The 23800-nt window shown below is 32.3% G+C and overlaps 1 protein-coding gene and 1 long non-coding RNA gene across 2 annotated transcripts in view; one reads left to right on the top strand and one right to left on the bottom strand.

The window, feature by feature from the left end:
* The window catches only part of LOC127739379 (putative leucine-rich repeat-containing protein DDB_G0290503), a 58262-nt gene that overhangs the window by 10610 nt on the left and 23852 nt on the right, over positions 1-23800 (bottom strand). Inside the window, exons 9-17 of the mRNA XM_052251076.1 lie at positions 16734-16816; positions 16431-16470; positions 15445-15516; positions 11318-11448; positions 7742-10125; positions 6538-6613; positions 2216-2288; positions 1523-1650; positions 276-422 (exon numbers count right to left, since the gene is read on the bottom strand). Of these exons, the coding sequence (XP_052107036.1) occupies positions 276-422; positions 1523-1650; positions 2216-2288; positions 6538-6613; positions 7742-10125; positions 11318-11448; positions 15445-15516; positions 16431-16470; positions 16734-16816 (3134 nt within the window). The remainder of the gene's footprint in view (positions 1-275; positions 423-1522; positions 1651-2215; positions 2289-6537; positions 6614-7741; positions 10126-11317; positions 11449-15444; positions 15517-16430; positions 16471-16733; positions 16817-23800) is intronic.
* On the top strand, positions 16824-19434 carry LOC127739419 (uncharacterized). Its single transcript, XR_008000434.1, has 2 exons — positions 16824-17051; positions 17778-19434. It is a non-coding gene; the product is annotated as an uncharacterized LOC127739419 (long non-coding RNA).

The raw sequence follows: 23800 nt of genomic DNA, 5'->3' as shown, positions 1-23800 counted from the left end.
AAGCAGACCTTTATAAAACAAAATGAAATATGTTTGTAATCTTTCAATGACAAATGTCATGATAAATAGTACTGGGAGTCTAATAAATATCTATCTACAGTTTTTGTAGTCTTTTAAAATTGTTACTCATTTAATGTGTTATAGTCAAATAATATCTTTCTCATTTTATTCATGAAATCAAATATACTGTTGTCTTTCTAAGGAAAAATAAAGTCAGCCTCAAGTATCGATTACTTGCCAATAAATAAATACATCTTTTAATACATTGAACATACCCAAATGTTGTTGTGTATTATGTAAACAAATAGATCTACAAGTCTTGACTCCTGTGTAGTGAGGAACGGTCCTGGTTTGGATTCCTCTCCATTTTTACAGAATCTATACATACTGTTTAACATCTCTTCCTCACTACTTCTTAAATACTGAAAAAGTTATAGCATAGATTAATTGTTAAATAGAAATTTCACTGATGCACTTTCTTCCAAGTTTGGCTACAAATTTCAAGATTAAATAAGGTGTTTATTTATAGAAAGCTTTAGCATCAGAATATGATCTTTTATTTATATCAACATTGTAAGGCAAACACTTACAACTTACATTTGGCGAAGCAATAATCTAACGTCTTTTATTTAGATGGGCAATATTTCTTTAAATATACTGTTCACACAGAGATATGTCTCGCCTATTTATTATTTTGATAATGCAAATGTTGAATTTAAAATAGCAATACTTTAACATGTAAGTTATGCAAATATTCAAAGTCAATTAACCACGACTGAAGTTACAGGGCTAAACCATCTCCATAGAAATGAGATGTGTCAATGCTAATACAACTGCATATCAAATACCATTGACTTTTCATAAGTTGTTCCCTTTAAACAAAGCTAAACACAAACATTAACTTGTAAACTATGTAAAAGTCAATGAACCATAATGAGGGGGTGGGGTTATATAATCTCCCTGGAAATGAAACTTGCAAATTCCAATACATTTGCACATCAAATATCATAGACTTAACATTAGAGGTTCATCTTTAACTGACCTAATCACAAACTACAACATGAAAACTAAGCAAAAGTTCCAAAGTTAATAGAGCATGACTGAGGGGGTGGGGCCAAATAATCTTCATGGAAATGAGATATGCCAATGCTTATACAACTGCATACCAAATATCATTGATCTACCACTAGTGGTTCCCCATAAACTGACCTAATCACAAACTAATACATGAAAACTAAGCAAAAGTTTCAAAGTCAAAAGAGCATGACTGAGGGGGTGTTGCCAAATAATCTCCATGGTAATGAGATGTGCCAATGCTAATACAACTGCATATCAAATATCATTGATCTACCACTAGTGGTTCACCATAAACTAGACCTAATCACAAACTAATACATTGCTGACGCCGCCGTCGCCGGAAACAGCATACCTATGTCTTGCTTTTTGACTCTGTCAAGGCGAGACAAAAAAACTTAATAATCTAATAAAATACACACAACAAATTATTAAGGATAATGTGTACCTGTGTTGTCCATAGTATAACAGCAGGCAGTACAGCAGCAGGATCTTTATCTGTTAGTAACTTGACCTTGACATCCTCTGGGGTCATGTGATACAAACATATATACTGCTGCAGGTATATCTCAACATCTGAAAATACAATAAAAATCTATTAATGATACAAAAGATAATATATGTTGATTAATTATACCTTATATATATCCTGGGAACAGATTGCTGTATTTTTCATGTATTTTTTTTTATCAAACGAAATTTGATCATATTTCATCATTGCCCGGGTATAAAAGGGAATTGCCATTTTCATCCTCTCTGTCACAACTTGATAGCAAAATAATAATGCAATCTAATTCTGAATGTTTAACTTAAGTTTTAACCATCTAAATTGATATTCAGTATAACTAATCAGATATGTCATGTTAAGGAGGGATATTTAAAAAACAATATCAAGAGAAGGTAAATGTTATTGAGTCTCTGTTCAATATTGTTGTTATTATATTATAACATTGTATTCAAGGAAAACACATGTACTTTAAAATAAAAATATACATACGCTTGTCACAAATTATATTTTATATTAGTAATAAGAAAAAAAAAATTTTTTTGCTTTTTGTTTTCACACAGTATTTAGATGAGATATGTTAATTTGACTTTTTAATTTTAATTTTTACTGACATTTTAGTAAGGATTATCTTACCTTTCCAGTAACCTGTTTCCTGCTTTAAGATTACCTTCTCCTCTTGTGTTTCAGATATCTTCTCTACTGTACACTAAACAATTGAACATATATAAATTAATATAAAAGAATGTATCTTACCTAGAGGATCAAAACATGTATATAGTTTATCATTCCGTGGTATGGGGGTTCCAAAATGATCAGTGATATTTGGCGCAAGACAGCAAAGGAAATGCAGATTAAGTTAAGTATTTTGAGCTTGTTTTTCAGAAACTGTGAGCATTCTTTTATATGGTATAATGTGTTATTTTTTTTGTTGTTATCTATTATACCATTATTTTAGAGTTAAATGCTGTATTGCTTTTTATTGTGAACTTTCAAGTACATCTTTTCAGCTGATCAATACTTAAAAAGGGAAAGGATGGAGATCTAGAAAGGGTAGTTTAACATTTTCATGTGACTGTCAGGAACCTTGTCAGTAGTTGTCATATGACATATCTTGACATTTTTCATTAGTTGGAGAATTGGGAGTTAATCATGTTAATGGCAGATGTTTTTTATTGTTTCTTCTAAATTTATCCACAACTTTTATGAACTCAGGACAAGCTTGGCATATGGTATAGCCACCTGAAGAATGAATGTTGCTCTCAATATGACTTTCTGTTAATTTTTATGTTGGGTTTTAATCTCATTACCATAAACTGTACATCCCCTTTTATTCCTATTAAGCCTGAGGTATAGTTATTAATAAATATAATGTAGATAAAACGGAGAACACAGAGATATCTCTTAATCTGATAAACTGTTGGATGCCTTTCTGTCAAGTTAAGTTCAATTCTAAAGTAAATAAATGTGGATAGTGTCCACATGTGGACACAGATGATGCCCCCGCTTGCATATCATATAGTTATAAAGGAACATAACTGAAGAACGGTAAAAGTGATGCTACCCAAATTTGAACTTGATCTGAGTTTTGTGTTTAAGTTTCATAACATTTGGTTGAGGCAATCTTAAGTTGAGAACAGAAACTAAAAATTCAGCAATTTTTCTATTTGCAAACACGCATAACTCTAGAACGGTTGTGTATAAGTTTTATAACATTTGGTTGAGACAAAATAAAAAATTCAGCAATTTTTATGTTTATAAAGGGACATAACTCAAGACTGGTAAAAGTGTCGGCACCTTATTTCGTACTTAATCTGTATTATGTAGTAATATGCATTGTGTATAAGTTTCATAACATTTTGTTGAGGCAAACTAAAGTTAGAAAACGGAAACAAAAAATTTGTACTTGATCTTAGTTTTGTGGTAATGAATATTGTGTATAGGTTTCATAATGTTTGGTTGGGGCAAACTTAAGTTACAGAATGGAAACTAAAAATTTTGCAATCTTTCGATTTATAAAGGGGCATAACTCAATAATGGGTAAAGTGACACTACCCAAATTCAACTAGATCTGTGTTTTATCAGTGGAAGTCAAAATTAAACATTGCATTGTATAAAGTATTGATTGTAGTTGATTCAACTATAATCATGGACAAAGGAAGATAACTCCAATTTTAAAAATAAAATGCTACGCAGGGCGCAGCTTGATACGACCGCAGAGGTCGAAACCCTGAACAGTTGGGGCAAGTATGGACACAACATTCAAGCTTGATACAGCTCTGAATTTGGATTGTGATTAAATATTTGACACAGCATAGGTTTCTGACACAGAATGAATGTGGTCTAAGAACTTAAAAATTTTAAATTGGACATTCACCTATTATGGTCCAATATCCAAAATCTAAATACATGGTTAGATTCAGCATATCAAAGAACCCCAAGAATTCAATTTTTGATGAAATCAAACAAAGTTTAATTTTGGACCCTTTTGACCTCAATGTGGACAAAGTTGATAACGGGGCCCAAAAATCAAAAATCTAAATACATGGTTAGATTCAGCATATCAAAGAACCCCATATAGTCAATTTTTGTTGAAATCAAACAAAGTTTAATTTTGGACCCCGATTTGGACCAACTTGAAAACTGGGCCCATAATCAAAAATCTAAATACATGTTTAGATTCAGCATATCAAAGAACCCTAAAAATTTAATTTTTGTTAAAATCAAACTAAGTTTCATTTTGGACCCTTTGGACCTTAACGTAGACCAATTTGAAAACGGAACCAAAAATTAAGAATCTAAATACACGGTTAGATTCGGCATATCAAAGAACCCCAATAATTCAATTTTTGATGAAATCAAACAAAGTTAAATTTTGGACCCTTTGGACCTCAAAGTGGACCAATTTAAAAACGGGGCCCAAAATCCAAAAACTTAATACACGGTTAGATTCAGCATATTAAAGAACCCCAAGAATTCAAGAATAAAACCCGTATGAAATTGATCAAGAAATAAGCAATTTATACGAAGTATCTTCTTTTGCACAATACTGTGCAATTGAATATTTCTTGCTATTGCGCAATACTGTACAACTGACAATTTCTTGCTATTGCGCAATACTGTGCAATTGAAGATTTCTTGCTATTGTGCAATACTGTGCAATTGAAAATTTCTTGCTATTGCACAATACTTATTATATAATAATTTACACATCCTGTTTGGTGTGTATCTCCTACCATATCATTATTATTTGCTTTTAAATATTAATCAGAAATAACCAACTTAAAATGGAAAATTTTTAAAGAAATAAAAAAGGAAAAAAAGAAAAAAAAAAATCCCCCCCCCCCAAATTTTTTGAACCCCCTTATGATTCATCACCCCCAAACTCAATCCCAGCCTTCCCTTTGTGGTATGGTACCTTGCAGTACAATTTCAGAGAGATCCATACACTTGAACACAAGTTATTGTCTGGAAACTAGAAAAATGCTTATTTTTGGCCCCTTTTTGGCCCCCAATTCCTAAACGTTTCGGGCAATTACCCCCAAACTCAATTCCAGCTTTCCCTTTGTGATATGGAACCTTGTAGTACAATTTCAGAAATATCCAAACACTTACACACAAGTTATTGTCATGAAACTAGAAAAATGCTTGTTTTTTGCCCCTTTTTTGGCTTATTCCTAAAATTTTGAGGCAATTACCCCCAAAATCAGTTACAGCCTTCCCTTTGTGATATGGAACCTTGTGGTACAATGTCAGAGAGATCCATATACTTACACACAAGTTATTGTCTGGAAGTTACAAAAATGCTTATTTTTGGCCCCTTTTTGGCCCTTAATTCCTTAACTGTTGGTACCATAACCCCCAAAATCAATCCCAACCTTCCTTTCGTGGTATTGAACCTTATGGTAAAATTTCATGGAGATCCATTCACTTAAACTAAAGTTAGAGTGCGAAAACCAATGTGTCTTCGGACGCCGACGACGCCGACGCCAACGTCATACCAATATACGACCAAAAATTTTTTAATTTTTGCGGTCGTATAATAACTTGATATTAAGAAGAAAATAAAAATTTTGCAATTTTCCATTTATAAAGGGACATAACTCTGGAACGGTTAAAGTGACGCCACCAAAATTCAAATTTGATCTGTGTTTTGTGGTAATAAGCATAATGTATAAGTTTCATAACATTTGGTTGAGGCAAACTTAAGTTAGAGAACGGAAACTAAAAATTTTGCAATTTTTCCTTTTATAAAGGGGCATAACTCTAGAACGGTTAAAGTGACGCCACCAAAATTCAAACTTGATCTGTGTTTTGTTGTAATAAGCATTGCGTATAAGTTTCATAACATTTGGTTGAGGCAAACTTGAGTAAGAGAACGGAAACTAAAAATTTTTAATTTTCCATTTATAAAGGGGCATAACTCTAGAACGGTAAAAGTGACGCCACCAAAATTCAAACCTGATCTGTGTTTTGTGGTAATAAACATTGTGTATAAGTTTCATAACATTTGGTTGAGGCAAACTCAAGTTAGAGAACGAAAACCAATTTCGGGACGTACGTTATACGTACACACATATGTACAGACGGACAAGGGTAAAACTTAATGCCCCCACCGCTATGGCGGGGGCATTAAAAACAATATGCAGTGATAAACTTTCCTGTCCATGTTTTGCTAGGGAAAACCAAAATTGGAATAGAGAAGGCAGAAATAATTTTCTAGGAATATTTTTTATATGTCCGTTCATGATGAAGGGTATATGTCTGAATTGGGAAAACAGATGAACAGCTGCCAATGTGATAAATTCTTCATAAAAATAATAAACCCTTAAAAGTGTCCCCTTTACCAGACTGCAATCCTCTACCATTAGAATTAAGCTAAATCACACAAAAGTTTCCTGTCAAGTTTAGTTCCACTTAAACATAAAATATTTGAGATTTTGTCAACAAAAACAAACCTTTTTCTTGTCTTTGATTTCACTTGCTATAGGTTCTAAACTTTTTCGCTTTAGTGCTGCTCCTTGTTTTGGAACTCTGAAAAAAAACCAACAATTTCATAAGCTCAATTCAAACTTTAACCTGTACAATGTGTGTGATTAAACCATCTTTCATTTCAACAATTCCAACAATTGTGTAAAGTTTCCAGTGAATCATTCAAAGCTTACTCAAGTTATGGTACATGAGAAAAATTTACTTCAATCTGTTATTGTCCTGAACTCAGAAACGACTATTAACAATAAAATTTTAAAAATCAAATGAGCTTCCTTTTATAAAACAAAAGTGTAAAGTTTAGAAGAACCAATTCAAGGATACTAAAGTTAGTGCGCGAAAGGTTAAAAACGTTTAAATTTTCAGGAATAAAGTCCCATAACTCAGCTGGAATGATGAAAGCGAAAATCATAAATATTAAAAGGGAGACTACTTTGATCAATTCAAGTCCTGTGATAAAATTTCAGGAAAAAGTATCACAGCAAAATTGAATTATTATACAACATTTGAGAAAAATGTCCAATTTTCCATGAATGAAGTCCCATAACTCTGAAATGAACAAGAATGTGTCCATAGTATAGGATGCCCCACTTGCACTAAAATTTTCTATGTTCAGTGGACCGTGAAATTGGGGTCAAAACTCTAATTTGGTATTAAAATTAGAAAGATCATATCATAGGGAACATGTGTACTAAGTTTCAAGTTGATTGGACTTCAACTTCATCAAAAACTACCTTGACCAAAAATGTTAACACAGGTCAGGTGCATCATTTTATATACAAGCATTCTAAAAGTTTGAAGGACCTGGGTTGAAAACTGAAAGTGGAATTGATAATACAAAATGGTTATCATCCATTTAGAAAGTTAATGAAAATTTCACTATCTGAAAAATCAGTAAAAGGCTTCAAATCTGACCACAAAATGAGGTAGGACTGTCTGGTTTCAGGAAAGGTATATATGTACTTAAAGTAAACCTATCAAAAATATATATAAAGAGAGAAATACTAACTGCAATTTTATATTAATGCTAAATATTTGTTTTGTAGATCATTAGCACAAGATACCCAAGTTTTAGTGAACAGTATTACCTAAAGGTTACAAAAGGTAAACTCTTTTTTATATTCCTTAAAGTTTTTTGAAAGCAATATAGCATTACTAACAATGACTAACTACCTGCTAATCCTTTGCTTTCTGTTTAATGCTAATGGATCCCTCTCAGCAGGTACCGGTTTCTTTGCACTGCTGGTCTGGCTTGTACTAGTAGTAGCTGTGGCACTGATAGGTTTAACATGTATGGCATGTGTTGGCACACTGGATGAGAAGCTACAAGGCCTATTCTTTGTTCTTTTCTTTGGAACATTGACAGGTGTACTCCTGTTTGAATGAGTTTCAGAGACATCATCCTCTATCCATGGGGAACCAGGTAGTGGTGAAACTGCTTCACTTTGTTGAGCTGGTGATGGCGGTAGTGGTGAAATCATCATTGGAATGGTAAAATCAAATGGTGAAACAGATAACGGTGATAGTGGTAATGGGGAATGTAACGACTTTGGTCGACTCTCAATCTTAAAACAAAGATCAGGTATATCTGGTGATATTACTGTTGAGGAAGGAACAGTTTTAGTATTTAATCCATGTAGAACTAACTGATGTAGAGTCTTTTTGCTAGTTGGAATGTTTACTTGACTAGATTCATTTGCAGAATTAGAAATCTGTCCAATGTCATCTTTTTTGTTTTTTTCGATTAGTTTCTTCTTATCCTTATTTTTTTTCTTAACTTTTGCTGGAGGTAATGCTTCCTTCAAATCTTTAATATTACTTTTCTCACTAGTGTTTGTTTGATAATTATCTCTCTCTCTGTTTTTATCACCACCTTTATTATCTCCCTTAGAAAGTATTTTGGGTTCAATATCTGTTGAAAGTCTTTCTCTAGCTTCAATACTATCCTGGCTAGATCTCCTTGATTCAATAAATGTGATGTATTTTTCTTTTAATATGTCATTTTCACTCTTTTTATCATTCTCACATATAAGAGAGGAAATGTTATCATTTTTATTTTGGTTCACTATTTCCTTTTCATTTTTTGGATCAGTCACATTAATCACCTCCATCCCAGAATGCAGTGCCACTAATTCAGTATTTAAATTACAATCTGAATTATTCAAATGATTGTCAATAATATCAACTTTAAATCCTAAGCTTTCCTGGTGAGATATCCTTCTATCTGAATGTTTCGCTTCACTTTCCTTTTGCATTGTTTTATTTTCTGTCAGTTCATCCTTTGTTTTGATGTTTTTATCATTTTCTATAACAACTTCTTCTAAGTTCCCAATAGGATAAAGATCATCAGTTGTCAATATTTCATTTTGTATACCTTGACTACATGAAGACTTTGCATGCAAGTTTTCACTTTCAACAGAGTATTGTGATTTCAATGCGAAGCCACCACTTTCCTGCCTGATCATATTCCTAGTCAATTTTTCAGAAGTTTGTATTCTATTTTCATCCTGAGCACATTTTACATGTAATGAGTCTTTTTGAGCATGATGTGTATGAGATCGCTGTTGAGTATCATCTGATTTGCATAAAGGTTTTTCTTGCTGATGTAAATTATTTTCATCCTTCTTATTCACCAAAGGGAGATCATCCAAAACTGGAGTTTCACAAATTTCTCTTGCTGAATTATCTTCTAAATTACAATTGTCATAAATTAAGTCATCTAAATCAAATCCATTATCACCAGCATCTATTTTCTTTTTTAAGCCATTATTATCAATGAAACCTGTATCAGTCCTCTGGTTAGTATGACTTCTATTCACTTTTTCTACCAATCTATTTGTATTCTTTGTATTCAATCCATCACTAGACGGTTTCTCAGCAAATTCAATTTTACGAGATGTATTCATAGAGGGTTTATTTTTACTAATTTTGTCAACATATGTGTCCTCTGAAGTTTTTACTGGTTTGAATTCATTAGGATACACTTCTAAGCAAGTTGTTTTATGAATAGGTTCAGTTTGTTTTACTAAATTAGATTTTATAGGCATATCTGAAATTGTTTTTGGTTTGAATTTCTTAAAAGCAGAATGTTCACTCAGTTCAACTTTGCTATCAGATTTTTCATTTCTTTTTTTCTCACTTTCAAACACTTTTTCTAAATTGTCACCTTTTTCATTAGGTTTCTCCAAAATATCCAATGAAAACACTTTGAAGTTGTCATCCGATTGTTTTCCAGTCAAGTTTCTGTCCATTTCACATTTCACATTTTCAGAATCTGAATCTGATAAACTTTCACCTTCACCTTCATTCATCTTTGTAAAAGAGTTTGATTTCAATAATGCTATTTTTCTGTCATTTTTACTTGTATTTGAAACTTTATTTTTTGGTTTTTGTTTACTTTCCACCAATGGTGATAGAGTTTGTACTTTCCGGAGTAACGACTGTGACCTTGATGTTTGCCGAACAGGTGATGACCTCAGAAGTTCAGACTCCAATATATTTGCCATATCATCAATGTTTTCTTCGTCACTTTCCATATTACCTATCAAAGGCTTGTTCTAAAAAAAAATTTATAAGGATTAATTAAGAAAAGAAGACTCTTTTTGTAGTTCCATTGTAATGTTAAACCATAGATCAAGTACACATTTTAAAGAATAAATCACTTCATACCAGCCACAGAATGATTCAAATGCTTCAATCATGTTTAACTCTGTCACATTCTGTGTGTTCCTGTCTCAAGTCAGGAGCCTGTAATTCAGTGGTTGTTGTTTGTTGCTGAATATCATTTTTGTTTTTTGTTTATTGTTTTGTACATAAATCAGGTCCTTGGTTTTCTCATTTTTTTTATCTTTTATATATTCAGGATCTATTTTATGGAATAACTTACCAATATCCATGAAAAAACCAACCTCAAGTACAAGCTCATTCAAAAAAGATTTAAAAAATTACTTGTTGGAACATAAGAAGCTGTGTAATTTTATATGCATAATAATTTTCACTCACTTACTTAATATGGTTGAGGTAATTTGAATGATGCCAATATTATATGAATTCATCATTTTTTACCTGTTTTGAAGATTGTATATATTATAACAATTTCTTATTTGATTTTTCTTATGTGTGTGTTTGTTTGATTATTTGGTAATTGTTTGTTTGTTATATTTCAATACATTTCATGAGGGCCTCAGGGAAGATTAGTGTTATAGCTAACTGTGTAACCCTCTTTAAATAAAGAATTATTATTTTTATCATTATTATTATTTGAATTGTTTTACAATTGTCATTTCTGGGCCTTTTATAGGTTGCTATGCAGTATGGGTTTCCTCAATGTTGAATGCTGAATGGTGACCTATAGTTGCTAACTGCAAGGCAATTGGTCTCTAGTGGAGATTTGTCTTATAGGCGATCATGCCACTTCTTCTTAATTTTAAATGCAAAAGTTTCAAAGCCAATGAACCATGATAAGGGGTTGGGTTCAACTTTAAATGACCTAATCACAAACTGATACATTGTTGACACCGCCGGAAACAGCACAACCAAGTCTCAATTTTTTCAACTGTTTTAAAGCGTGGCAAAAAACCTGAATAGATCAGATATGCATATATTGTTACTTATGATCCTACAAGGCAAAAGGAAGAAAAAAATTATTTATTTATGGTCCGTAGCTATTTTACCTGTGTAATACAGGAGGTAGTGTCGAAAAACCTACTTAAAGGATAAGATTTATATATTATATACACAGTAACTTACCATCCTACAAAGCATTGGTGATGGAGGTAGAGGTGACAAGGCCTGAACCAAAGGACTGAAAATCCAAGGAAATTTATTACTCTCACTAGACTCTTCTTCTTCCTCTTCTTTATTTTCCTCATCCACATTTTCTGAAAGATGACATTTCTTATCAAAAACATATTACAACAAGATTAATCTACTAGATATGTGTTCAGTTCTAAAACCAATAATAGAATTTTTCTAATGCAATCTGTGACTACTCATATAAGGCAATATATAGCAGTGCTCAAGCTAGAAATTGAAAGTTTCTGTGTGTATTCATTGTGGCTTTTTATCACATGTTCACATTGTGTATAACTGTATATGAAGATAACAAAGATTGCATAAGTTGTTGTTGATTATTTATCATATTATAAAAACTGCAAAACATGACTTTACATTGTTTATAATTGTGCCAGAAACTTGCTCACTGAGTAGGTTAAGTAGCCCAACATTCCTGTCCTTATAATTAGCTTATGGAGTGTATATGCTACGGAAAAGAGAAAATGTTTTGAAATCAAAAATAAAGAATTGCAAAAATTGGGCAAAAAAAATGAAGAAGACAGAATAATGGGTGTTTATTTGTACAGAATAGAGAACATTTGTATAAAAATAAAGAATTCAGAAAATGATGACCCAGGCCTTCTCACCCAACCCACTACCAAGACCTTCTTAACTTTGCACTATAACTTAAAAGACCTTCTAAACCTACAAGTCCTAAAGTCAGAAGTCAGAAGTATGAAGACAGATCTTGAGCAGGTATTTCAAAACTAGGAAAAATCATAATTGAGTTATCTTTCTTGTATTCAGGAGTGTCGGTAATAAAACTTTACTCCGTACTCGGAGTACAAAATTTGTGCTCGAAACACCAAATACAGTATTTTGATTGGTTGATTTCTGAGTCTGAGTACTATAATCGTGCTCGAAATTTTTATGACCGCAAGGCCTTGTGTGCTCTTACTTCTTCGGAGGATTATACACAGTAGAAGTGAATACAACCAATGGTCTTCGTTTTGTTATTTTTAAAAATATCAAAAGTGAGGGCAGAGAAAGACTAAATATATGTCAGATTTTACATTTTAACGGAATTCTAATAAACAATGTTTTTTTTTAAATAAGTTCATTTTGGTTTTCGACTTTCTGTCAATTACTGTATGTTTTCATCATGAAACTTCAGTAAAAGTTGCAAATTGTGTGATCATATGAAATTTTTATATTTTCTATGTAATAGAGTTAATACAATTCCTAAATTTCCCAGTAAAAATATCTTATTTTATTTAACTTTAGCATAAATTATGATAACAAATTAGATAACACTTTCATCGACCTACTCTCCAACTTATTTACGATTTGTCAAAAATTCTATCTTTCATCTCGAATAACTTAGAGCCCTCTATCCATTATCATTTCTCGAGGAATGGAGTGATCATAGCGAGCGGAATATAATGATTGTATTATTCGGGTTATCTATCTTTTTGATAAATTACGTTTATAAAACTCCCTAAATTTTCTGCTAATAAATTGTTCTTAAATTTTCAATTGAGCTTTTATTCTATCCCCAAATTAGATAGATAAAAATTTAATGTTGAAGAAACCAGAGATGCAAAATCAAATTGTGCCACAGTTACAAAAAGTTATTTTAAGCTCTCGAAGCCATTTTTAGATCTGTCAAAGGTCACGATCACAATGGTCACTTTGTACATTATGTTACTTCCTTAAAATAATGATCAGATTTTTGAATTAGTCAAATAAAAATTGTACATGGTAAAAAACTATCAAATTTTAAGTTGAAGGACTTCGCCAAAACGGCACATTGGCATTTTGGAACAGGGCAGAATGGCACGGCTAAGGACACCAAGGGCATGGCCACCTTCTATTTTTGGATAACAAGACCACTGAAGAATCTCAGTCAATATTCTGAAGTACATATACAGGCAAGACACTTAAAGTGACATAATTATGGAACCACCAACCAAAAATTGTTAAATTTACATTCAACCAATGTTGGAAACTTCATATTTGTCTATAAACAACATACTTGAAATGTGTCAAATTCAAACATAACATTTTTGTTCAATATTTAGTGGTTCTTATTAACATTCTGTTAAAACATAAAATGATCTAACTGCACAAAACTTTGACAAGATGTTAAACAGAAACTTCGTATTTGTCTATTTCCCAAGTAATATGATGGCACAACTCTGGAACTACAAATCAAAAGCCATCAATGTATACACTCACAGTGGTTGCTAACATTATGTTAAAGAAGAGTGTACACACTGACCTATTGATTAAAACATATAGCATCTGAGAAACAGACTTAATCACAGGGAAACTATCTCCCCCACCCCTATGTAAATCCACACTTATTCAAAACATTATAATAGGAACTAGGACACAATGGGTAAATGTACTGATCAGACGACTAAACTGGTATCTAAAGATCTAAGACAGAGCTAAATCATGTCGTTAGTGAGACTAAACTGGTATCTGAAGATCTAAGACAGAGCCAAAACATGTCATTAGTGATTCAATAAACAGACACATTACACTAGTCCATCAATTATTGACAGTGGTGGTAAAAATTATGAAAGGTCCATTTCAGTCAAATTTGAAATGCACATTTTGATGCAAAATTTGGTAAAAGTTAGTAAAATTGCTGCTGACGTCTTGACCATAAAAACAAACAAATAGTGTTTTATGGCTGTTCAAAGTCAGATTCATCTCTAGGATATTGAAAGGGCCTGCCAACAAGACAACATTAGAAATGGCATTTTTAATAAACTGCTTCGCTGAGCGCAGCTGGATATAAAATTGAGAATGGAAATGGGGAATGTGTCAGAGACAACAACCCGACCATAGAACAGACAACAGCCGAAGGCCACTAATGGGTCTTCAATGCAGCGAGAAACTCCGGCACCCGGAGGCATCCTTCAGCTGGCCCCTAAACAAATATGTATACTAGTTCAGTGATAATGGACATGCCTGCAGAGGTCCAACCCCGAACAGTTGGGGCAAAAATGGACACAATATTCAAGCTTGATACAGGTCTGAATTTAGATTGTAATAAATATTTGACATATTATAGGTTTCTGAATAAATGTAGTCAAAGAACTTGAAATTGGTTATATGAAATCAATTTATATTCAATTAAAGATTTCTTGCTGTTGTGCAATACACTGTGCTGTTGCGCAATATTTAGTAAATCTGTTGTCAGGCTATAAACAAATAAAGTTCAATTAATTCTCAATGTCATATTAGAAATTTATGAAAATGTAAAGGGAGCTTACATCAATAGATATAAAAAATTCACCAAAGTTTCATGAGAATTGCTGACAGCATTTCTGCGTTATTGTTCGAAAAATGGAAAATCCCCCCTTTTTTAATGAATTAAACCCCATAACTCAGAAACGTAAAATGTAAAATTTATAAAATTCTAAACGGAGCTTACATCAATAGATATAAACAATTCACCAAAGTTTCATACGAACTACTGAAAGCATTTTTGATTTTTTGTCCGAAAACTGGAAAATCACCTTTTTTTATGAATAAAACCCTGTAACTCGGAAACGTAAATCTAAAAGATATAAAAATCGAAAGGGAGCTCGAAAACTGGAAAATCCTCTTTTTTTATGAATAAAACCCTGTAACTTGGAAACGTAAAATCTAAAATATGTAAAAATCGAAAGGGAGCTCATGTCAATAGATGTAAACAATTCACCACAATTTCTTGCAAGTTGGTGAAAGCGTTTTTGAGTTAATGTCTGAAATGATGTTGACTGACGGACAACAGTATACCATAATACGTCCCGTAAACGGTTGTATAAAAAGTCTATGCATTAATCATATATGAAGCTCCACAAGGGGGGCTACCCCCCTAAATCCACCTCTGAAAGTTACAGTGAGACCTTCAAAAAGGAGCAAAAACTCACACCTCACTGCATTTTAAGATGGCCCCTCAAATCAGTTTTAGTTGAATTCTATGCTATTTGTTAATCAAGCTACATCTGTGCATTCAAGAACACATGTGCAGGGTAATATCAACAATCTTTAATCATACTGGGCAAACAAAGTTTAAGTCTTATCAAATTACAAAATCACTATACCTTCTTCATCTTGTGAGACTGAGAAGTCTCCATGTTCTGTCAGAGGTTTCTTTTCTCCCTTTGGTAACAATCCTGTTAATATAACAAAAAACCTTGTACTGCTCATCTGTATCAATGTCAACAATTACTACTATCAAAAAAATCATTTTCCAGATTCAAGATTTGCCTATAGTGAACATATTTTAGTTGTCCAGTGAATGAGAAAGTTTTATGAAAGACCTAAAACATACATTATTCCTTTCAAACTTGTAGCAGATTAGCCATAGTGATACGTTTTCAGAGAGGAAGATGTAAACTGGTTTATTTCCATAGAGTTTGAATTTTCCCATGTTAAGGTTTTCACTTCTGACAATTTTCTTGTCCCTGATTCTGGTCTTCACCATCACTGGGATATTTTTGGGATAGAAACTTATCACAAAATTAGTGAAATTATTCCAATATCACAAGGACCAGGAGTATGAGCTATGGTTCAGCAGTAAGGATTATCCATGCAGTTTCAGAGAATGAAATAGAAAATGTTATTTCCTATGGGTTCAGTGGGAACCTATGAGACATCATAGCTGCTATGCATGCTACCCCATTTCACAAAATGAAGTAACTTTGTAATGGGTTTCCCAATAATCATTCCTATAAAGCTTGAAAAGGTTTGGTTTTGTAGTTTCAGAGAAGAAACAGATGAATTACCTCTTGTAGCCATGATTTTTGTACCATAAGAAAATGAAACGAGGACATTTTTTATTAAGGGCCTTGCATACATTATTCTTGGTATAGATTAGAAATGCAGTTTCATAAAAAGGGCTAAAATTTAGATTTCCAATAGATTTCAATCACTGGAAACCTATGTGGAATCATTGCTTTTATGTACACCACCTAATCAACCTATTAGACAGAGCAATCTAGTAAAGAGTCTCAAAATCATTATTCCTATGTACAATTCAAAATCAAGAATATATGATTTTAAAGCGTATATTGGTTCTAAATCTTACCATTTAGTCTCAGTATCCCCCAGTATCTTTCCACTTTATCCTATAATAAAAACAAAATCTGTCAAAGACTTTGCATTCAATTACATAAGATTATGTAGATGAATATTTCCTATCTAGAGATGATAAATTACACTCACACAAAAAAAGAATAATTCAATAAAGCTAAATTTTATTTATCTTAAGTGTTAAATCACAAAAACACATATAAGGTGTAAATAATTCTGCTACCACAATAATAGATTATTTTTCTTATATAAATCAACTCATCATAGATACCAGATAAAAGTTATTTTCAGTACTCACAGCAAGCCTTTTCATTTTCTCTTCCAGTCTTCTTTGTTTTCTCAACTGATTTGAACCATCTGATTTTAAATTCTTGTTTTCATCTGAAGAAATATTTTTTGTTACAAAATTATGCAAATCTAAAACATTTTTAAAGTTTACATGCACATATCCTTTATCATAATTCATTAACCCTTCAAGTACCTCTAATGAAATACAGGAAACCAAGGCAATGCTGTCTATTTTGATATGCTCCCCTGTATGAAGTGTATCACCATGTGACAACTGATAAAGATTGTCTCTTCTCTAACCCATAATCATTTAAATCATGTAGTGCAGGTAAGAAGATTAAATGAACTATGTCAGAAATTGAAATATATGAACTATAGAATACCTTGAACAAGTTGTGTTTATTATAAGGATGTGTTTACCGAACCTAAACAGTAAAATTATATAGCTTTAATATCAGAGTAATAATAATTCAACAACTAAAATACAGGTAGGAAGTTTAAACATTTACCTAATTTCACTTATACTTTACAATAATGTTAATGAATAAATTAAATGGGAATAAATGACAGTTAGACAGCAACTAAACAACACAGTATAACCATAAATAGACATAAATATGTCACAATACAGTCTTCAATAAAATACAAGTGACCATACTCTATGGCAAGTTATAAAAACAGTCCTAAGTCTAAATAGTTTCCCAGGCATCAACTTAAATGTCCACAATCACTGACCCTGTATTTTATTTATCAGAAAAGTATTCAGCTATAGATCAATTGCCTCAAGGGGAAAATATCAAAATGTATAAAAATGTTTACAGATAATTTATCAGAGCATGGTTCTTCAATTAATTTAGCCATAAACATTGCCAAATCTCATATTTAACCACTAACAGATAAACATCAACATTCTGTATAACTATGTACATGATCAAAAAATGTACATGATCAAAAAACTTTCACATGTGTATACACTATGATAGTAGATTAATTATTTCTGAATTAATTATTATTTTCTGCTTATTTTACAGTAGATTTCTATTTTTTTTTTCAGAACAATTATACCTTTCCTATGAAATTATGAAGATGGAATTACCAGTTTTAGGCCTTTTTACTTTTATTATTTGTTTAACATCCCAATCAGCCATGGGGGAAGAAGCAACAGACTTGTTAACAATAGAACCAGTTGTTTTAGCTAAACAAGTTGGTCAATCAGCAGAGTTTGTTTGTTCAAATAACTCAGCAATCAATTCAGATATAGTATGGATGTATATCAATGAAACCCTCATTCCACAAGTCAGAGCTAATGTTAACATTGTAACAGAAAATACTTTACACATAGAGTCAGCTGTGGTAACAGATCAAGGAGAATACATCTGTACAACTAAAATGAGAGAGTTTAATGCCACTGCTGAGCTCAAGGTTTACACCATGCCAACATACTTTACTGAAGGAATGATTGTAATAGGAATTAATGCAGCTTTACTTGTTATATTTTTCATGTGTTTTGCATATCATACAGTGAAAAATCGTCGAAATAATTCTAAAATTAAAAGAAATGCTTTATAGATGGATGTTTTCATCAGTTAACTATTTACTGGCACCATGCAATAGAGTCTTCCTTCCTGATACCTTTCTCAAGAGAAATGGCATTAACTTGTACTAAATGACAATTCTTCACTATCAAAAATTACTTTCTGAAAAAAGGATATAGCCATACATGTGGAAAAAACGTTTTAAAAAATCACTGTGATGTAAGCTTGTATACCACATTTGTAGTCAAGAACATACCCATCAGTATAATCCTTATTGTATACTGTACTTATATATAACAAAATTATCAAATAACTCTTAGTCTTGTGATCAATTGGAAATTATTTCCCTACCACTTTAAATTTGTAATTTCAAGAGTAAAATGATTCTACTTTTATATTTTTTCATCATTTGTTCATCTTTTATTCATGACTTCTACACATTCTAAAATCTTCCACTGAGTCAAATATTCCATACATTTTTCATCAAATATGATTAAAGCTACCTCTTGCTTGTGTATGAGGTGTAGACATGGAAAGATTTTGCCATGGAATGTGAAAGAATAGTAATTGAAATTTTCTACCTGCATATCTTCTTACAGAAGTTCGAAATGATCTATGATACCAGAATGAGTCTTTTTAAGAAGCTTTGTAATACAACATATTGTATTTATATATCCTGTAATCATGGTAATGTTCAATCTTTATTTTACATGCTTCCACTTTAATATATGTAAACAGGAAAGATAATGTCCTTGTACATTCTCAATAAGTTAGGTCATATAAGCTTTAATTGTTTATTTATATATAATTTGTTTATGCACAAACTGGTAATATTTTTGACTTCAGGACTGGTTCAACAATTCTAAAATACTTTCTGAGGATTTTGCAGCATATATTTTTTTAAATCATTATAAAAATTTATTCTTCTCTTGATATTTTTGTAATATACAGTTGAAAAAAACCTGCATAATTTTTATTGATTAAACTTACATTTTTTATTAAACAAAATCAATATTGTTTATAGATTTTCATCTTTATGCATGTCTTTTTATCATGGTCTAAATGTTAATTTAGAAGGAAAACTTGTCATTTTAAACATTATTGTTTTCTGTTCCAATCTAGATTACATTTTACACAAATATTAAACAGAAATAAAGATATATATATTTAAATAAGTTTGGTAGTTGTATTCATTATTGCATCTATGAGTAGCTTCATGGTATAGAGTTATGTTTATGTGAACTTCTTATGTATGTACAATCACTTCAGCTCTGATTTGGAAGTTAAATCATGGCAGCTTGGGCCTGTACTGGTCTCTCTGCATTCAAACTTTTGGCCATGAACAGTTTGGGCCCGTGCCGGTCTCTCTGCTTTTCAACTTTTGGCCATGAGCAGCTCGGGCCCGTGCTGGTCTCTATGCTTTCAAACTTTTGGTCATGATCAGTTTGGGCCCATGCTGGTCTCGCAGCTTGCAAACTTTTGGCCATGAGCAGTTTGGGCCTGTGCTGGTCTCTCTGCTTTCAAACTTTTGGCCATGAGCAGCTTGGGCTTGTGCTGGTCTCTCTGCATTGAAACTTTTGGCCATGAGCAGCTTGGGCCCCTGCTGGTCTCTCTGCATTCAAACTTTTAGCCATGAGCAGCTTGCATCCCTGACAGTCTCTCTGCATCCAAACTTTGGCCATGTGCAGCTTGGGCCCCTGCTGGTCTCTCTGCATTCAAACTTTTAGCCATGAGCATCTTGGGTTCCTGACAGTCTCTCTGCATCCAAACTTTGGCCATGTGCAGCTTAGGCCTGTGCCGGTCTCTCAGCATTCAAACTTTCAGTCATGAGTAGCTTGAGCCCGTGCCAATCTATCTGCATTCAAACTTTTGGTCATGAGTAGCTTATGCCCGTGCCGGTCTATCTGCATTCAAACTTTTGGCCATGAGCATACCTGATGAAAGTTATTCCAGAAACATGTTTTGGCATCATACATTATATAAAAAAATCTAGCCAATCAACAACTAGAGATGATCTTTTGATCAGCCTTCATATATGTCTTTTTTTCAAATGAGATTCAAATAACTGTTTCATGCAACCCACCTTCAGGTGACACACTTCACAGATCCTACCAACAAATGTTCTTTTAATAAATATGCATGAAATATTTGCCAACTGATGTAAAACAAAACAAAAAGTTGCATGTGGCTGAGACTAATTTTTAAGTGTAAAAACAGTGTAAGACCTTCAATGAAGAAGGTCATATGGGTTACGTCCTTCCAGATAAAAACACACAAGCTACTGTGCAATATATGTTATACATTACAATCAACACAAGAGGGCACACATTGAAATGCTTAACTAACCATGATTGGTTTTATGTTGATAGTTCTTAAGATAAAGTTTTATTATAAGTTTCACATAAACTTAAAATTATCAAAGATCCATGAAAATAAGGTCAAGGTCAGATAAACCCTGCCAGACAGACATGTACACCTTACAATCATATCATACACCAAACATATTGACCTATTGGCCCCAGACCATAATTAATAATCCCGCTTTACGTTGTCCACGAATATAGTTCCCTTTAATTAAAGTGTATTTTTTCTTTATTTTTTTTCTTTCCTTTTCTCATACATTTCTTAGTTTTTATAAGGTGGAAATGAAAGAAGAGAGCTGAAATAAATTTTTGGAAGTTTTATTTCAACTGATTTTGATATGGAAATAGCGATTAGGCCAGGTGCAATAAATTGCTTCGCTGAGCGCAGCTGGATACGACCGCAGATGTCCAACCCTGAAAAGTTGGGCCAAAATGGACACAATATTCACGCTTGATACAGGTCTGAATTTGGATTGTAACTAAATTTTTGACACAGAATAACTGTAGTCAAAGAACTTCAAATTGGTTATATGATTTGAATTTATATTCAATTTATTGCTTTTGTGCAATACACTATGCTGTTGCGAATTGACTCCCCCCCCCTCCTCTACCAAAACAAAAATATTTTACCCCAGTTTTTTGCTTTTGTGCAATACACTATGCTGTTGAATATTAACCCCCCAAAAAAGATATTTAAAGAAATTTTCTTTTAATTTCTGAAATCTGAAATGAGAAAAATTGCCCCCCCTCCAATTTTTTTCACCTCCCCCCTTTCCCTTATTCCCCAAAAAAAATCTTTCCCTCAAGATATGGTCAGTATCTCAATTCAAATTTCTAATGCAGTTTGCAACCAAAATTACCCATTTAAATACATCATAAAAGTTTTAAAATATAAAATGACATACATAGTCATGGCTAAAATTAATATTAATTAATAGTAACTGCTAAAAATAAATTGACAGCTAATCACCTCAATACAATCATCATTTCTTAATACATAATTTACAAGCAGTGTAAGGGAGGTAATCAAGCTGTTCTTTAATTTGAATTGGATTACCTCCCTTACACTGCTTTTAAATTGTCTCAATTGTCCTTTAACCAGAAAACCCTTGTTTTTCCCCTTTTTTTGCCCCTAATTACTAAATGGTTTGAGCCATAACTCCCCAAAGTCAATCCTAACCATCCCTTTGTTGTATGGAAGTTTGTGGTATAATTTCAGAGAGATTCATACACTTTAACACAAGTTATTGTCTGGAAACTACAAAAATGCTTATTTGGGCCCCTTTTTTGGCCCCTAATTCCTAAACAGTTGGGACCATAACCCCCAAAATCAATCCCAACCTTCCTTTAGTGGTTATAAACCTTGTGTTAAAATTTTATTGATTTCTATTTACTTATACTAAATTTATTATCCGGAAACCGTCTGTCTTCGGACGACGCTGACGACGACGACAACATGATACCAATATACGAACAAAATTTTTTTTATTTTTGCGGTCGTATAAAAAGGTAACATTTACAGTTTTCGGAACATCTCTTGACTTGTCCATAGGGGTATGGATGTGTATTGGCTAAATTTGTAAGATGTAAACATTCAATTTTTCTGAAACTTGGATATATTTTTGGACTTGTACTGTACATTACACACACAAAAGATTTGACAAAAATACAGGTAATTTTTTTTAAAGCGACAAAACATTATAAAGAACTAATAGGTGGAATTAATTCTGGTCTGTGGCCTAAGAGGTGCATTTCAGCAAATTTTGAATTTGTACTTTGACAACTTCTCTGAATGATCTATTGGAATTAATTTGTCAAACTACATGAGAATAAATGATTTCCACCTTTATTAGATAGAAATTTTGTAAAAAAGTCACTTTTCAGCTAATATGCTCAAAATGTAGCTTTTTCACTTGTTTCAATATTTTTACAAAAGTAGCATGCTTACTTTCTCTCTGACACATTTTTATGATTTTCTATTTGTCATTGTGGTATTTAATTTAGATGTTTTACTCAATTAGGAACTCTGAACAGAAAGAAAAGTAGATAAAAACATACAAAGTGTGCAAAATGTGCTGTTTTAATGGTCAAAGTCTAACAGTCCGTACGAAGCAAGTGAAATGTGAGGTTCTATGCACATAAAAGTTGAATTCCTTTCAACAGATTTCACTGAATCTGTATCAAAAGCACTTATTACTAGTTGTTTTACTGAGTACCTTTAATTTCTTCTGTTGGATAGCTAGTGGTTAAAATATTGGCCTTTTGAGGCTGAAATTTCATGCAGGTTTTAAACAGTAAAGTGAATAAACTTTGCATCAGACCATACTGTCTACATATATAGTTGAAAGCAACAGTCTTGTTTTATCCAGGCTTCATGTTTCATCATATCTAAGCAAGGATTTGAGCAAAAAGAAGCATATTTCCATCTCCCATATCATTTATATACTTTTTAATATGGAAATAAGGGGAATGACCTAAACTGACAACTTGTTTTTTTAAGCTTGACATTGCTTAAGACCATGTCATCCTCATGTGTTATGCTATTTGAAACTTATATTTCCATGAAAAGTACATTTATGATATGCAGAAGGTTTTTTTTTAACTTAACAACTTCAGAAAATTGTTGTAAGTGGAAAATATTACATTTCATATAAGGCCTCGCTTCATTTGAAAACCTCTATTTTTTGGCACAGGCTCATATAAGATTAACTGTTTGCCAATTTTTATAAGTCTGATACATTCAGTATACTATCTATTACTTTAAATAAATAATATCTTATACATAGAGACATTAAAAAGTGCACATTTTTGTTTTTTGTTTGTTTTTGAAGCCAAACTTTGATAGTTGAAATTGTTCTTTTTCAACGTCACAATTCAGCAACCAAAGATCAGATATAAAAAAGGCCACATTTTCTATGATTGATATCATATGGCTTTGAAACTGGGTAAACTGTCTCACAATACTCTAAGCTTAAATCATGCCAAGTTTTATTGGAATTGGTCAAGTTCTTGACCCCTGATAGGCCCCAGACCACAATTAATGATCCCGCTTTTCGTTGTCCACGAATATAGTTCCCTTTAATTAAAGTGTGTGTATTTTTTCTTTATTTTTTTCTTTCCTTTTCTCATATATTTCTTAGTTTTTATAAGGTGGAAATGAAAGAAGAGAGCTGAAATAA

Source organism: Mytilus californianus, unplaced genomic scaffold, assembly GCF_021869535.1.
Source record: "Mytilus californianus isolate M0D057914Y unplaced genomic scaffold, xbMytCali1.0.p SCAF_4, whole genome shotgun sequence".
Taxonomy (NCBI): domain Eukaryota; kingdom Metazoa; phylum Mollusca; class Bivalvia; order Mytilida; family Mytilidae; genus Mytilus; species Mytilus californianus.
This window is presented reverse-complemented; position numbering and strand designations above follow the sequence as displayed.